At 61.8% G+C, this 17316-nt stretch overlaps 1 protein-coding gene across 2 annotated transcripts in view; it reads right to left on the minus strand.

The window, feature by feature from the left end:
- Window positions 1-15861: 15861 nt before the first annotated feature.
- The window catches only part of KIF26A (kinesin family member 26A), a 42035-nt gene continuing 40580 nt past the window's right edge, over window positions 15862-17316 (minus strand). For both annotated transcript variants that reach the window (XM_032180314.2, XM_032180315.2), the window contains one exon: window positions 15862-17140. In XM_032180314.2, the coding sequence (XP_032036205.1) occupies window positions 16959-17140 (182 nt within the window). In that variant the 3' untranslated portion in view covers window positions 15862-16958. The remainder of the gene's footprint in view (window positions 17141-17316) is intronic.

Consider the following 17316-nt stretch of genomic DNA (forward strand, 5'->3'; position numbering starts at 1 on the left):
AATGAATGGATGATGAATGAATGGATGATGGATGATGCCTGGATGGTGGATGATGGGTGGATGGATGGATGATGGATGGATGGATGATGAGTGGATATATGGATAGATGATGGACGGATGGATGGGCAGATGAGAGAAGGGCTGAGGCGATAGATGGGAGTATGAAAAATAGATTGGCGAATGACTGACAGACTGAGAGGAAGGATGAATAGAGAGATAGGTAGATAGATGGGCATATGGGAGAGGGGGTCGGCCCCAGAACAGCAAGGACTATACTTGTACTACTTCCTGTCATCAAGTGGGCACTGAATAGATATTTATCAAATGAATAATAAAACAGTGGACAGGGAATGGTGGGTTGGTGGAGTCGTGGGGACAGCAATTCCACCCCATCTCACCGCTGGGACCAACCTCAAGGCCAGCACCCCAGCCCCCACTTCATCCAGTGGGAATTGTGAGGCCCAAAGAGGGGAAGGGGCTCTCCCAAGGCCTAACAGCATGTCTGAGCAGGGCTGGGGCAGCCAGGCCCTGGTCCTTGACCCAGCCCTGCCTCTCAGGTCCCCATGCGTGCAACAAGTTCCTGCAGTGAGCTGGGGGCTGAGACCCTGCCTTGCCTTTCTCAGCCTCTGGCCCAGCTCCAGGCAGGCGAGGTCTGCGCAACCTTGGAAGGAGACCAGGGAGCCGCTGCCTGGCAGAGAACATCGCCAGCTTTGCTCTCAGAGCCACAAGTGCACTCATGTTTCGTCCTGGCTGCAAGCTAACTGCAGACACCTCACTTACACCGGGTTCTTGTCAGGGGCACCTGTGGGCACGGGACAAGCAAAGGCGGGCTTGAGGGTGGGCAGGCACTAACAGAGAGGCCAGGTGATGACAAAGGATGAGGGGCACAGGCAGAAATGGGGGGTGGGTGGACTGCCTGGAACACGCTTCAAGAGAGAAAAGGAAATGAAAGCCAGTAGACCAGAACCCCACGTCTGTCTCCCCCTAGCCCAGCACCACGGCCCCGCCTCCTGCGCCCTCCTTCCTACCCAGCCATGACCACGGCCACCTTCCCTCCTCCTTGCCTTGGCCCCTGCTTGGTAAGCTCCGCCCTAATTTAGACACCACCTGCCCTGCCCCTGCCTTCTCTTTCACTACCTGGGCTCATCCCAGACGCCCTCTCCCCACCCTAAGGTGTCCCACCCACCCCCCTCCAAAGCACCGTCTCCCCAGCCCCCACGGCTGTGCTGGTAAATGTTTTAACAACTGGCTCTGAGAGAAAAGAACAGATGCTTGTGTATGCGAATGCACGTTGATTATGCATGTTACCGCCATAAAAGACCTGTACACACAGTTTAGAAGTAACACGAACAGATACACAACTCTTCCTGGTGAAGTCTGAGCCCTGAAGGCTCCTTGGCTCTGCTCTCATTTCCACAGCCAGCCCCACAGCTGCCACTCCCGCCAGTCAACAAAGGAAGCCAGGTCTCTTTTCCCAAGAAGCTCATTGTCGTGAGGTCTGATGTGTGCTCTCTGTTCAACGACCGCCTATCTCGCCCTCACACCAATTTTATTCATTCAACGGGAACCGCCAGCGCTGCAGATTGCAGCCGGGCTGATTCTTGTTAGCTTTCTGTGCCGTGGCGAGAACGAGGACATGATCTGATTCTACACTATTTAATGACAAATCTGTGGAACAACTGGCTCTTGTCAGCCAAGAGGAGCCGGCCTCCGGCAGGGCCTCCCCCCACAGCTCCCAGCAAGAATGAAGGATGAATTAGCCAGCTGGTGAGTGCATAGGCAGCCTCTGTCTCAGCCCAGAGCTTCCACCTGGAGCTGCCTATGGGACACGTCCCCTGGACCACCCAAAGCATCTCAGACCTAACCAGGCCCCCAAACTGCGCTGGCCTCCTGTGGCCCCAGGCCCCGCACCTCACCCTTCCGCCAAACTCGAGCTGCCTCTGCCATGCCAGATGCCCAAGCCTCCTTCACCCCACACGCCTGCCCTGCTGCTGCCCACCACGCGGCCCCATCTCCAGCTTCCTCTCGTCGCCCAGCCTCACCTGCGTCTCCTAGGGCTGTTTGACTGCTTTTCATTCTTTTACTCTTCGACTGCCCCGTCTGCAGGAGAGGGTTGTGAGGTCAGCCGGCCAGGACACGGCTCCCTCCACAGCCTCTCACCCACCCCGGAGAGATCCAGGATTCTGCTGAGTTCCCCGGGCAAGAAGCAGCCCAGCCTGCCCTGGGCCCAGCAAGCTCAGGCCCGGGGATGCCCAATGGCTGTGGGTCCTTTCTGTGTTTCAGACTCAGATTGCCTGGGATGGGTGACGCATCAGAGTCCTGTCCAGCATGCAGGGCCTCATCCCACCCTCTCCCTCCCACTCAGCCCCCCGCACCACCCTTCCCTGCCCCACCCCATGCCCCAGAAGTCTCTGATGTCCCCAGAATTGGAAAGCGGGTGGTTTGGGAAGGAGAGACCCTGCTGGTGGTCTGGGCACAGGTGGGACTTCCAAACCGCAAGCAGCCCCTGCTGCTGTCCCTGGGACGTCTCTGGCTCCCGCCACTACTACAGGGCACATGTCTCAGGTGGGCTGCTGTCCTTGGCCACACAAGAACTCTGTACAGGGTCTTCACTCCTCGCTGTGGCCCCGTCCGCTAGCAGGAGGGTCTGAGTGTGCAGAGTGGTCTATGGAGAGGCCCCAGGGCAGGGACTGCGAGGGGCTCGTTGAAAGGCACCACTGTCCAGTCCCCAACAGTGAATACCGAGCAGGCAGAGCAGCATGCCGTGCCCCCCTTGGCCCCATCCTCAGCCTGGCATGCTGGGCCCTGCCTGGCCGCCCCCACAGCTCAGCCAGCAGTGGAGCTCAGCCCTGCCCTCGCCAGGCACAGACATCCCCTGAAACAGACACCTGCCAGAAGGACTCTCACCCCTGCATCTCTGGTTCTCTCTGCCCTTCCAGGTTCCCCTAAGCACCTCCTCTTCCGGGAAGTCTTCCCTAACTACCCCTGGCCCAGGTGGAAGCACTTCCCTTCCTCTGAGTCCCCCGCACTTTCTCTGCCTCTCTCCTGGCCTAATCGTCTGCTAGACCTTCGGTCACCTGCTGGACCGTAGGTGACACCCTGGACTGTAGAAGCTCTTAAGAGCACAGTCTACACCTGACTTCCCTCCCTTAACACAGCCCTGACACAGCACGAGCTGACAGCTTGGGTCTAGGGAACTAAAGAAGAACTAGAAAATTCTGGTTTCACTGAACCCATCATGTGCTGGGCACCAGGGACCATCACACACACCACCCACTTCCCCCTCCAGGACGAGGGACAGCTCTCCCTACTGTACAGAAGAGGAAGTCGCTGCCCAGCAAGGACAGAGCTGAAGGCCCAACCTAGCCTCGCTGCTCCAGAGCCCTGGGTGGGCAGGTGCCCCGCCGTCCGGAACCCACGGCACCCAGCCAGGACCACGGAGGGACAGGCACCTGCTTCAGGATGCCACGTCCACACTCCTGAGCTGAGGGGACTGCGGCACCGCGACTGTCCCTGCAGAAGCCGTTCCTCCACCCCCTCCCCTCTGCCCAGCCTGACCCCTCATGGCTCAGGGTGCACAGGCCACCTCGGCCAGAGGCCTTCCCAGCACTGAACTGGGCAAATATTAGTTTCTTTAAGAGAAAAGAAGACCCTCTGGTACCTCCAAGGGGAGCATAAATGAGGCCCCGGGAAACCCCACCAGGATATGGGGCTGGCGGATGCCCAGAAGCAGCTCAAAGCAAACCAGGTAATTACCAAAAAATCAGGCAAAAACCAAAAACAGACCAACCGGAGCAGGACCTGACTTCCTGGTGAACAAATGTTCTCTGTGTTTTTAAGTGAATGCTGCATTTTAAGCCAATCCCTTCCCACTGCCCCCGCCACTGCCATGCCCCCCCTGTGCCCAGCTCACCTGGACAGAGGCTCTTCCTGGACCAGCCCTGAGAGCTTGAGGGTCCCGGCCCTGCCACGGCACTGGGGCTGGGTGGAGGCACTGAGGGCGAGGAGGGAACCCAAGTTCATGCCCCGGTTCCGGAAGAGGATGAAACAGGGCCCCCGGGAGGGGTGCACAGGGGAGAACAAGTCTGAGAGATCTGGGGGGCGGAGGGACATGGGGCAGATACTAGAGAAACGATGGAACTGCAGATGTGGGGCACAGGGATGGGGTGAAGCCCCAGGGCAGGGGCAGGTGGCCCAGGGAGAGTGCGGGCAGGAGGACAGAGCTGAGGGCCACAAAGGGACAGACCAAGGACACATCCACAGGGCGGGGGAGTGGCCGGGGTAGGGGCCGAGAAGTGGGCACAGAGGCCAAGAGAAGGACACCGGGGCTCTGCCCTTGAAGGCTGGGAGATCTCGCCCGGCAGAGGCCTCGGCGGTTGGGGAGGAGAGGGCTGAGCAGCCTTGTGAGAGGAGACCACCCCGGCCTCGATTTCCCCAGGGGTGCACTGGGGTAGGTCCCTGGGAGTGGGCTGGGGTATCCCACAAGGCCTCCCTGGGGGCAGGGGGCTCATTTGCGAGTCTGCTCACATATCTCTATGTTCACACCCCACATACTGACACCCGAAGCCACGATGCCTGTGCCTGGTGCGCTGCCACTGGAAGCTCTGAAGTGTGGCAGAGCCCCCTCCTCACCCAACTTACAGCAAAGGGACCAGGAGAGAGAGCGGGCCAGCCAGCCACAGGCAGGGGGCGTCCCCGCCCCACCTCAGCTCTGGGTGAGGCTCTTGGGAGACAGAAGCAGGACAGCCCCCAAGAGCTGGGCAGAAAGATGAGGGCAGAGGGCCCCAGGTAGCTGAGCCTGAGATTGGGGAGCTGCCTGGAGCAGGGAGCCAGGTACACACAGGGGGAAGGGCTGTCCCCAGATCAAGACCTGCCCACAGGCCTCAGCGGGCACATCCCATGTGCCAGCCCGCCCAATGCCCAGCCCCTTCCTTTTTCCCCACCTCCAGCTCATTCCTTGCCCCCAGAAGCCAGAGCCTGTCCCACCGACCCCAACACCCCATCTCAGCCACCACCCAACTGCTCCAGCTGGCCGGGCTGTGAGTGCTGAGCTGCTCTGAAGAGTGAGGGCTCCAGGCTCCCGGATGAGCCCTCAAGGCCAGCCAGTCTCGACAGCAGGGGCAGAGTCCATGCCGAGTGGGAGGGGACCCCTCTGCCCCTTTGCGGTGCCCCTCTGGCTCCACCAGGCTCAACCCAGGGGCAGATGCAACCCAGTGTGGCCCCAGGGTGGGTCTGGCCTTCCTTGTGGCCACCCGTCCTCCTGCCCAGACCCAGGGCTCTGCTGCAAGGCGAGTCAGGGAGAGGCCTGGCTCTCCTTCCTTCCCTGTCGGCCTTGCACAGGCTGGCCTGCCCTGGACCTGGCCTTCCTGGTCTGTAACACGGGGTGACACGGATACCTGCCCACGCCTGGACATAGAGGGCCTCCGATAAATCCCCGTGGCAATGGCAGCAAATAGTCACTGCCCTAGAGAGGGCCAGGCATGGCTCCTGGTGCCCCCGCCCTGTGCCGCTGGCTCCGCGCACTTTCCAGGCCTTTTTCTATTTCCCAGTCTCCATGTTGAGTCCACACAGCTGGTGGGAGCAGAGCCTGGCCGTGGACCCGAGGGGAGGCTGCACTGTGCCCACATCATCCTACCCGCCCGTGCCATCCCCATCGGAGCCAAATCCATTGGCATTCCTTATGTGCCAGGCACCACTAAGCCGCATACCCCCGATCAAATCATCTAACTGAGCCCCAGTGAGGTAGGGGTGAATACGGATCTCCAGTTTCAGAGGAGCACAGAGAGGTTCAGTAGCACACCTGGGGTCACACAGCAGGTGGAATTTGCACTCAGATAACCCAGCTGGTCTGGGCACTGAGGCCAGTCACTGTCTGACACTCTTGTGTCTCTGTGACACTAGGTGAGCCCCACCCAGGAATGGGAGGCAGGAACTGGCAGGCCCTGGGCCGTGTGGTCCGTGCAGGTGGGTTCCCAGGCAGAGCCGCCTCTCCCTGCGCTGCTGCTCTGTGACGGACCCATCAGACCCAGGAGGTCAGCCCCGATGGCCGCCTCAATCCGCAATTGCCGTTCAGCTGACAGAGCATGGATTTATGAGCAGCTCTCCGCCTTCCCACGGTGGCCGAGCCACCATGCCCACCCCAACCTGGGAGCAGTCCTCAGACCTCCGAGGGTCTTGGTCCACATGTCCTCTGTTCCCCTGAATGCAGGTGCAAGGGGAGGCCCCTGCCTGCATTCCTCACCTCTGCCTCTCAGCCACCAAAACTTCTTGCCCCAAAGCCTCTGCTCTCCCCATTCAGGGACCCATCCACCTCCACTGTTCAGGGAGCCCCAGGCCTCCAAGTTCCCATTTCCATAATGGGGAAACTGAGGCCCACGGGGCTGAGGACACAGGTCGGAGCTGGCCCCTGCAAGGCCAGGCTGTGGCTCTCTCCAGACCTTTCCAACCTCCACCCTTTAAGGTGCAAAGATCAAAGGTCAGTGTCATTTCACCAGTGCGAGGCCGAGGGGCTTTCCTAGGTCACAGGGCGGTTTTTGATGCTGAGTCTGGGAGTACAGCCCCCCTCTGAAGCCCGGCTCACGGTGGGGAGCGGGGAGGAGGCACGGGATGGAGGCAACTGGGGTTCAGGACAGTGAGCCGCGGTCTGGCCAGCCCCACCCTCTGCCCCCAGGGCAGGAATCAGGAATGGAGACAGCCAGCCCAGACCCCTGGCCTCCCCAGCACTCCCACCTCAGCCTCTGCACCTGCCTTTCCCGCTCCCAGAGTCCCCTCTTCAGAACCAGCCACATAATTATGGGTGGGGCCCACAGCGTAACAGAAACCCTGGGCACCTTATCCAAGAGTCGTTGTGAACTTCAAGGTGGCGATGACTGGGCATAACACAGTGTGGGTCCTTCTGAGTGTGGCCCCATTACTGCCCAGGTCTCAGCCCTGCCCCTTCCTTCCATCCTGTCTCCTCCACCCACATCCCACCCTCAGCAGCCCCCTTGCCCGCCCGCACACCCCCTTCCCTGGGCTCCGCAGATGCAGCCTACACCGGGAAGCCCATCTGCCCTGGGGGGACCCTCTGGGGGTCTGGGCCAGTCTACCAAGGCTCTGGCCTGGAAGTCACCAAGCACAGCTGGCCACAGGCCACCAGAGGCCACCTTCCCATGCATGTCCTGGCCGGGTACCAGTCTGAGACAATAGTGGCCCAATAGAAGCTTCTGGAAGAAAATGCTGGTGCTCTACTCCAAAGCAGCCCTGGGCTCTGAGCTGAAGCTTCAATCCCCAAACTCACAGGTTCCCAGGTCCTCCCACCTCAGATCCTCAGACCCAGGACCCCCAGATCCCCAAACCCACAGCCCTGAACCCCCGACCCTGGAGCCCAGCCTCCCCCTCCCGGCAGCAGCTCGGAGGCCTCCTCTGCCCGCAAGAGCAGCCCCCGGTCTAGCCCAGGTGTCCAGCAGAGTGGGCTTGGGTCCCCAGGCCACCCAACCTTTGCTGGGCAGATTTGCTCTTCATGCCTGTCTGTGGGAACCAAGGCCAAGCTCCTCCCCTCCCCAAGGGCTTGCCAGGAAGAGCTGGAGGTGGGGACTGGTGGGGGAGCCCCCATGCCAGGGCTCCAGGAAGACAGACATAAGCGCAGGGCGTTGGGTCCCATGACTCCTGAGTGCACGTGTGTGCGTGCATGCGCCCATGTGCATGTGTGTGTGTACATGTGTGACCCCAGGTGCCTGTGTGCCCGTGTGCGCATGTGTGAATGTGTGTGTATATGTGTGTCCCTAGGTGCATGTGTGCCCGTGTGTGCATGTGTGTGTGCGGGTGTGCCCCTACGTGCATGTGTGCCCCCGTGTGCATGCGTGTATGTGTGTACATGTGTGTCCCTAGGTGCATGTGTGCCCGTGTGTGCATCTGTATGTGTGTGCCCCTAGGTGCATGTGCGCCCATGTGTGCATGTGTGGGTACATGTGTTTCCCTAGGTGCATGTGCGCCCATGTGTGTGCACGTGTGTCCCTGCGTGCGTGCCCATGTGTGCGTGTATGTGTGTGCTCATGTATGTGTGCACCTGCACATGTGTGCACACACCAAGTGATAAATCTGGCCACCTAGAGGAGGTGTTTTACTCTCCTCTGCGCCTTATTAACAAATTGCATGGCCTGACACACACAGCCGGGTACTGAATCTCCCAGGCAGATCAGCGTAACAGGAAGTAAACAGCGGCCTGCACCAGCCACCTGCTCAGCCTGACCCGTGTCCTGCACCAGCCTCCAGGTCCCGCCTCGGACTAACTGAGCCTGGGCGCCCTCCTGCACCAGCGGCTCGGAGCCCTGGCCATGCTGCCAGCCCCGTGGCACTGTGAGGCTGTAGGGGGTCTGCTACCTGCCTCCTCACCCCCTGTACTGTCCCAGGGACCCGGCTCCCCTCACACAGCAGCCAGCCCTGAGGAACTGCCCTCCCAGGCGCTCAGCCAGCCTGCTGGGTAAAGCTAATGGGAGCCTTCCGGGCTGCTGAGGAGGAAACAATGAACACAGGTGCGGGGGGGCCTCACTGGGGTCCCCCCTGAGACACAGTGCATGGCCCCCTTGCTCTCCAGGCCCCCGCCAGGCCAGCCGGGCCCCATCCCTGCCCATCCCAGGGAGCTTCTCCCGCAGCCCAGGTGGCAAGTGGCAGAGCTGGGATTGGAACCCGGGCAATTTCCAGCGCCGATGCTTTGCAGGCTGTCTCAGAGGCAGACGTCCTCCTGGCTCACCCACCCTCCAGGCCAGAACGGACTGATCCCTCCTGCCTTGGCAGAGAGGTGTCACCTGCCCATGCCTCAGGAAGCCTGGGTTCCCTACGGGCAGGACCTGGGTCTCCCTCATCAGTCCCCTCTCAGCTCAGCCCGGCCCAGAGCCCAGCCCACGATGCTCGGGAAGTGCCCCCTGGACAGCTGTGTGCTGTGAAACCTCCTTCCTGCAGGTGAATTCCAAGGCTCCCGAAGCAGGAGCAACAGGAGGCAGACACCTGGCTGCCCTCAGCCTGGGCCAGAGCACCCCGCCCAGTGGGTGTGCGCGGCTGCTGGCAGGTGGGGGCCGCCCAGGCTGTAGATCACACCCAGCCTGCCCTGGCTCTCGGCGAGGCTCATCCTGCCTCATAAAGATGCCAGCGAGCCCTGCGCCAGCACAGGCAGGCCCGCAAATCAGTCTGGGCGCAGGATTTAGAGTGTCACCCCTCTGCCAGGCGGATTAGCTTTGCGGGACAGCCGCTGAGGCTGCGAGAAATACGACCCGCCGCCCCTGGGGCTGGAGAAACGGCAGAGATTTATTCCAAATCAGCCAGCTCAGACGCAGCAGACGGCTGCTCCTGCTACAGGAGGGGAAATCAAGGCACAGAAAGGGGGCACCTGCCCAGGACCCGCAGTGCAGTGGCCGGCCAGGCCCCACCCCTGCACCCCTCAAGCCCCTGGTCCCTTCCTGCCCAGCTATGCAAGGTCCCTTCAGGGTTCCAGTGTCACCAACGGCCCTGTCTGGGAGTTTCCTCTGTGAGGCACATGGGCTTCCCCTTGAGGACAGCAGAGCTGTTTCCCGAACCTGGACCAAGTGTTTCCCCAAAGGGCTGAGATAACCAGGAGCCCACCGAGGAGACAGGCTGCCTTCCTCTGGGTCAGCAGTGGGAGCAAATGGTGACCCTGCGGCCCCCCAGGAATGGCAAGGAAGTGGCAGCAGTCTCAGCCCTCCCCACCCCCAGGCCATCCCTGCCAGGTCCATGGGATGCTTCAGAAAGCCGGCTGAAGCCCGGTATGGCAGGCAGAGCAGACTGGCCGGCACTGGCAGGGGGCCTGACACCCCGGGGCAGCACATCCATCTGACCTCACACTCCCATGACGGTGACGACAATGTGAAGGCAGCTGTGCAGTGATGTCACCCAATGGGTTCTCAGGAATGTCGTTACCCCAGGGCCAGGCCGTGCCACAGTGGCAACTAGCCCAGCATCGCCCGCCCTGGCAGCCAGCAGGAGCCTCCCGCATGCCATTCATCCACTCCGGCCACCGAGTTCACCAGGGAGGCCCCAGCCTGGCACGGAACTGCAACCCTGGACAGCACCCTCCTGGGGCGTCTCCAGGGGCCTCATCTCACCTCAGACCTCCGCAGGGGAGGGGCCTGGGCGGGGGTGGGACCCCTCTTCCCAGGTACAGTTCCTCCCAGCAGGAGCTCCCGTCTGCTCACAGGGCCAGATACACTTCCTTCCACCTGGGTGCTTGGAGACCTCGACCCCCCACCACGCCGGGGCCTCAGCCATTACATCCCCTCACTTCTGTGGCTTCAGAGGGGTGGAGACTCCCAGGCCCGTGGGCTCGGGGGCTGTCAAGCAGAGAGCTAAGGACTGTGCGAGGCAGCTGGTGTGAAGTGTTATCCAAGGGCCAGGGCAATGGCTCATGCCTGTGTTCTCAGCACTTTGGGAGGCCAAGGCAGGAGGATTGCTTGAGCCCAAGCGTTCCAGACCAGCCTGGGAAACAAAATGAGATCCCCTCTTCGCAAAAAAATACAAAACTAGCCAAGCACAGTGGCACAGCTGTGGTCCCAGCCACACGGGAGGCTGAGGCTGGAGGATCACTTGAACCTGGGAGCTTGAGACTGCAGTGAGCTGTGATCGCAGCACTGCATTCCAGCCTGGAAGACAGTGAGGCCCTTTCTAATAATTTCTAATTTCTATATATATATAATCACACATCCCGGCAGGGACGTATCAGCCACGCGTGTGGGGGGCGGGGGAAGGGGACGCACATGCCCGCAGGCCTAGGAACCAGGCAGCACCAGCTCACGTCTGGGGGCCACGGGGGCCTGGGGGCAATGGTTGAGGACTCAAAAACGATGCCAGCCAGCTGAAAGGCTCCCAGTGGCCAGAGCTGGAAAAGCTTTAGTCACGAAACTAATAGTATTGAATATAACCCAAAGTACAAAACAAACATCTCTAAGTCCATGCTGCTCTGAGTATTTGAATAAATTAATAAATGAGAGAGAAGAGACAAATCTCCCATGCAGAATTCCAGGTGCTTTTTGTCTCTGCCCCCAGAGGTGGAGCCCGGAAGGGGTAGCAGACAGGAACTCGGGCGACCTGAGTTGGGGCCGCCGCCACCGCCTCACTGCATGCTCGTGGCGGGGACACTGGAGCCTGCGGTTGGGTGTGGGAGCTCTGTGTGAGCCTCAGGATTTTTCTGCAAGCCCAAAAGAAGGCTTAGTTTTAAAAGATGATGCTGAAACAAACAGCACCCCTGAAGGCCAAGGTCTGGTGCAGCTGGGCACAGGCAGACGGGGGAGGGCAGGGGGGACCCACTTTGGGACATGACACCTCCTGACGAGGCGGCCAGCAGGGTATTTAGGGGGGACCCTCTGGCTGCCCCAAGCCCAGGCGTGGAGTGAGCACCTTTGGGGCCCCGCTCTGCTCCCAGCCCTCCTGGAAGCCTCTGCCCTGAAATCACAAACGTCCGGGCTCATGCGTCCCCTGTGCTGGCCACAGGGACTCTGCAGAGGGAGACACTGCGCCCCTCAGCCTTGGCCTATCTGAAGGGAGACAGACCTGGACCTGGGCCTCCAGGTCCCAGTGACAACATGGGGACACGGGGATGTTCAAGGCTGCCACCAAATCCAGAGCTCTGAAGTGGGTTCCACCACAGCCACCCGGAGCCCCAGGAGCCTCCCTGGGCTTCTAGCTGCCTACCACCTGTACCCCCCACACCCCCCCCCCCCCCCCCCCCACCCATCCCTTCACCTGTACCCCCAACACCCACACCCACCCCATCATCCACACCCACCCCACCCCACCCATCCCTTCACCTGTACCCCCAACACCCACACCCACCCCATCATCCACACCCACCCCACCCCACCCATCCCTTCACCTGTACCCCCAACACCCACACCCACCCCATCATCCACACCCACCCCACCCCACCCATCCCTTCACCTGTACCCCCAACACCCACACCCACCCCATCCCTCTACCCCACCCCCACCCCTACCCTCACTCCACCCCATTCCTGTACCCCCACCCCATCCCTCTACTCATACCTCCCACACCCACCCCAAACCTCTACCCCCACTCCCACCTCTACCCCATCCCTAAACCCCAAACCCACCCACCCCACACCTCTACCCCCACCTCACCCCACCCCCACCCCCACCTCACCCCACCCCCACCCCCACTGCCTGCCGGTCCCACAGGAAGCCGGAGCGTCTTGGCTGGGCCCAGGGAATTCCTTCCCAGCCTCTTCCAGCCTCCTGGGTTTCCTGTGTGGAAACGGGCCTGGATCCGCCTTGGTAAACACAATGTCAGGAGGGAGAAGTCACCCTGGGCTTCCTGTTTGCTGGGAGCACATCCCAGGCCCCCAGGCACCGTGGGGCGGGGCTCGTTCCCAGGAGAGGAGCAGACAGGGGGCCTCCACCCCAGGAATCACCCTCCCGCCAGGGCTGCAGACAGGCCCCGGGGCGTGGGGCGCAGTCACAGGGCAGGGGCCTCCTCGGATTCCCAGGGAACCAGGGCATGGGGGCCCGAGACTGGTTCCCTTCTGGAGAGCCCAGAGCACCGTCCATTCCACGGCAGCTGGGGGTGGCCCTGGGGAGGGGAAGCAGATGATGACAGGTGCTGAGCCATGTTCACACACATGACCACACACGTGAACAGGAACCTCGGCAGAGGGGGAGACTGAGGCTCGAGACACAGGGGGACTGGCAGAGCCTCCCCTCCCAGCCCGGGACCCCAGGAGAACGTGGGCATCATCGGGCAATGACCCCGCTGCTGGTTATTTAGGGCCCCCATCTCGGGCACTCCAGGCGGCCCCCATTCCCCCCATTCAGCTGCTGGGGCTCAGGGCCCAGTGAGAACCCTGTGGAGGCTGCTGATGTGACCTCACTCCCAGTTCCCAAGGAAAAGCGGGCCAGGAAAGGACCAGGCTCAGGCCACGTCCTGCTGGCCTCACGAGGAACACACAGGCCCAAGGGCAGCGAAGCCACCAGCAGGCCAGGAGGGGCGAATTGCTCCACTTCGGCTCCAGGCCGCTGCCCCATCAGCCAGGCTGCTTGGATCCCTGCCACCATCCCCAGTATTGCTGCTGCTCTGCCAATGGCCCCACCCCAGCCACCGCCACCAGCCTCCCTGCCACCAAGACTCCTCCACCAGCAGTCCCCTAACCCCAAACCCGCCTCAGCCCTGGCCATCCGCCGTCAGCAGCTGCGTGGCTCCCCGTAGGCCGCCACTTCTCCCCACCTTGGCTGACCCTGACCCTCCCGTGAGCCCCTCCCATCCTGCCCCTGCACGCTCCAAATCCGTCCCCCTACTCCTCAAGGAACACCTGCTGGAGGCTCAAGCAGCCCTTGCCCTCTCGGGGCCTCAGTTTCCCCAAATGTCCCAGAGGCAGGAGGCGGAGGCTCCCTTGCCCTCTCAGGGCCTCAGTTTCCCCCAAATATCCCGGAAGCGGGAGGTGGAGAGGCTCCCGCAGGATGCATTGGTGCCGCTGCCTTAGCTTCGGCTTCAGTCAAAGAGCTGGGTCCTGGGCGGCTGCCGCTTTCCCATCCATAAAATGGGTGACTCCTACTTGGGCCGCTCCCCAGGCAGCTTTCCAGCCCCTAATGACAGGGCTGAGGGCTTTGATGTCCCAGATGAAAGGCCGCCCCAGCTCCTGGGCTGGCCCCAGGACAGTAGATTCCACGTCCAGTAAAACAGGCACCGCCCTCTGAGAGCCAGGCCTGAACTGTGGGAAATGGGCCCGGCCTGGCCTGCCCAAAGGCCACCATCCCCGAGGCCCCAGCCATGCCAGCCCAGCAGGCAGCGAGGACCGGGGTCCAGACAGGGAGGACGGGGGTCCATGGCGGCTCCCCAGCAAGAAGCAGGCTCTGGACCCCTCCAATAACAGAGGGACAGGGAGGGGGCAGGGGTGTGCTCTATGAAAGAAAAGGACCCACCCAGACATGCCTCAGCACCCCGCAGTTGTCCGGGCTCTGGGGCAGCTCCCCAGCCTCCCTCCTGAGACCAGCATCACCCCGGTCCCTGAGGATGAGCTACCCTGACCCACCCAACCCCACTCAGACCCCAGCACTGTCCTGGATCCCACGGACAGAGTGCCCGGCCAGCGCCTCTGTGCAGGTTGGGGGTCACAGCCAGCTGCACTGGGTTTCCAGGACACGGGCCGGGTGGGCTTCTCAGGCTCTCCTGAGAGCAGGGTCCTAAGAGGATCACCCCTCCCCACGCCAAGCTCCATCACACCCTGCCCCAACCCGACCCCTTCGCCAAGTTCTCCAAACCCAGCAGAGCCGGCACGCGTGGCCCTTGGCTTGTCGGGAACAACCCCGCTCTCCACATTAGTCTGAGTTTCTGCTGAGACGCAGCGCTGGCCTCGAACAAAAGCAGGGCTGGGGCTGGAGGATCAGGGGCCCCAGCAGCCTCCCGGGCTGGCCTGCGACCCCAATCCCAGAGGCTGGAGTCCCAAGGGCCACCTGCGATGGACACCAGGGGCCTGGGTGCAGGTGACCCTGTGGCCTGACCTGGGGGACCCTGTGGCCACACGAAGGACTGGGTCTGTGTGGGACCACAGTGCAGGGCTGGCCGGAGACTCTCTGCAGAGACAGCTCAGAGCTGTCCTGGACCTGCTTCCACCACGGCCGGAGCCTCTTTAAAGGGATGCCGTCATTCACGTATTCACTCATTCCTTCAGCCAGCGCCTCCCCAGCCCCGCTGGGCCTAGCCTTGTGCCCAGGATCCGGGAAGGTGATGACTCAGACCCCGCCAGGCATCAAGGCAGGGAGACGGGCAGAGACCACACAAGGTGTGACGAGCCATAGCGGAGAGGCCCAGGGCGGCCACCAAGGAGGGGCCCCAGGATCCCCTGCCTGGAGCCAGGGAAGGGCACCTAGCCGGGGACAGGGGGAGTCCCCAGGGGAGGGAGGGGCTGCATAGCCAGCCGCTGGGCAGGGGATCACAGCACGGGGGATGGTGGGGCCTCATGGCCAGGACCTCGGGTTGAACTTGGAGTGGAGCAGCTGGAAGCCAGTGCAAAGCCGCAGAAAGGGGCAGGTGCCCAGACACAACCTTCGCAGGCCAGGCAGGCGGGGGGTACTGGCATGGGGACAGAGTAACAGGCTTAAGGAAGCTAACTGGTTCAGCTGGGGACCTACCACATGAGAAGCAGACAGGACTCTGAAGACGCCAGGAGGCAACCAGAGAGCAACAGCTAAGGTGGCCCCAGAAGGCACATGTACAGGTCAGGTGAGGCCGTGAGCTCAGAGCATTCAAAGGGCTGGGGATCCCCCAAAGGGTCTGTGGCCTCTGACCACAGGAAAGCCCAGCAAACTGGGGTCAAGACAGACCCAGGCCTGAGACCTCCAGGGAAGAGCCTCCATCCAGGCTGCCCCAGGAGAGGGCTCCTGCGGCTCGGGGGTCCTGAGCCCATGAGCAAAGGCAGGCAGAGGGCAGAGGATGGCAGGAAGACTCTGGGAGGGAAATGCTGCCACCACTCCTGCCTCGACTTCCCCATATAGCATAACCCAGAGAGAAGGGAGCCAGGGGCCGCTTACACAGGGCTGTTTCCCGCCAGCCCAGCCCCCAAGCCTGGCTCCCTGCCCCAGCCTCAGGACCCTAAGATCTCGGCAGTCAACAAGAAAGCAGGTCAGAGAGGAAGCGTGGGCTTGAATCCCAGTTCTGTCATGTTCCACCTTCTCTGAAGGGCCCTCATGGCACCGTGGGCCCCACAGGAGCTGCAAGGCAGGCCCTGGCACAGCACCCGAAGCCCTGGGTCCCCGTGGATGTGTCCTTCCCACGCTTACTGCCCCTCACCCCGGGGACCCTCAGAGGGCGGCACACCAGGGCGTGAGGAGTCTGCCGACACCCAGTGAACTCGGCAGCCATGGGAACCATCGATGCATCTTTAATTCACAAATAAAAGCTGTAGCAAGATGTCATCTACACATTTGTACAAAGGTTCAGACGTCCTATACTACGCACGATCCTCAAAGTATGAGCCTGTCGTGCGGGGACGTCGCAAACGCTGGCAGGCTCACCCCTCGTCTGCATTTGGCAAGAAGTGCCTCTCAAGGCCCCCCCACCCTGCCCAGGGTGCCCCCCAGAGGGAGCAGGCCTCCCACAGCTGGAGAGAGCCTGGCCCCCAGGACACCTTCCCTAGAAAACCATAAAAACATAGATCATTTGTCTTCAAATTCCCACGGCAAATTCCGCATTTATGGGCAAAATGATATAAAAATATGAACCTAACAGAACCTTTACAAAACCCTACCCCCCATCTTTGTTGTTGGTCGTGGTGGTCTGTTTTTTTTTTTTTGCTTGTGGTTTTGGTAAAAATTCCTGCCGTGGAAGAGGCAACCTGTACGTGGGGCTCAGCCCTTGTTAGCTGCCCTCGGGACAGAGCAGGTGGTCGGGAAGGGAGGGGACTCGAGGTCAGCCATCCCCACCCAGGAGATCCCAGGATGGATCTGCGTTGAGAACCCCACACAGATCCCCCACAGCCCGGGCTCTGCCGAGAGGAAACCATTGTAAAAGAAAAGTCATCCTGAATCCTGAAAGACCCCTGGGGCGCGCAGGTAAGACCCGCTCCACAAAAACTGCTTGGCTGCAAAGAAGGCAAGATGGACACACACACAACCGGTGCCAGCCCTGGCCCGGACAGGCGCAGCGGGGCCAGGCTGAACACAACTTCTGCTGGTGTCTCAAGTCTGTAGCACCAAATGCAAAAGGGAGACAAGTCCAAATCAAGGTCAAAGGCACTTGCGTTGCTGTTGGGTGGCGACGGTCTTCTGGTCACTCTGGCACCCTCGCTGTCCACCGCGTGGCCGGCCCTCCCTCCCCCACACTCCGTCTCCTCTCTGAGACTCCCGTCCTGCACAGAAACCCCTCCGCATCCTCCCCCCGCAGCCCCCACCACATCCTCGCTCCGTCCCACGTCCCGTCCTCCAGCCCCCTGCACGCCCCCTCCTCTTGTCCGGCGCCCAGCCTCAGACGTCCACCTCCTGCGGCCCCGGGACGGCAGCACTGGCTGCAACGCTGATGTCGAAGCAGGTGACCATCATGACGTGCGCCTTGCACAGGTTCACGCACTGCTCCAGTGCCGCCGTGGCTCGCTCCAGGGCCGCCAGGTACTCGGCCGACTCGGGCTCCAGCTCCGGGTCCACCTCAACTGGGGAGGGGAGGAGAGGGGAGGGGCACCTGGGTCAGGCCCGAGGCTTGGGGGCAGCCACCTGGCCCCCCAGAGGCCCCAGGAAAGGCATCTTGGCCCGGCCGACCCTGCCTTCCAGCCTTCCCATCACAAGGTACAGGAGAGCAACGGGGCTCAGGGAGAGGAGGGGAGGGCAG

The sequence above is a fragment of the Hylobates moloch genome, unplaced genomic scaffold (genome assembly GCF_009828535.3).
Source record: "Hylobates moloch isolate HMO894 unplaced genomic scaffold, HMol_V3 SCAFFOLD_16, whole genome shotgun sequence".
Taxonomy (NCBI): domain Eukaryota; kingdom Metazoa; phylum Chordata; class Mammalia; order Primates; family Hylobatidae; genus Hylobates; species Hylobates moloch.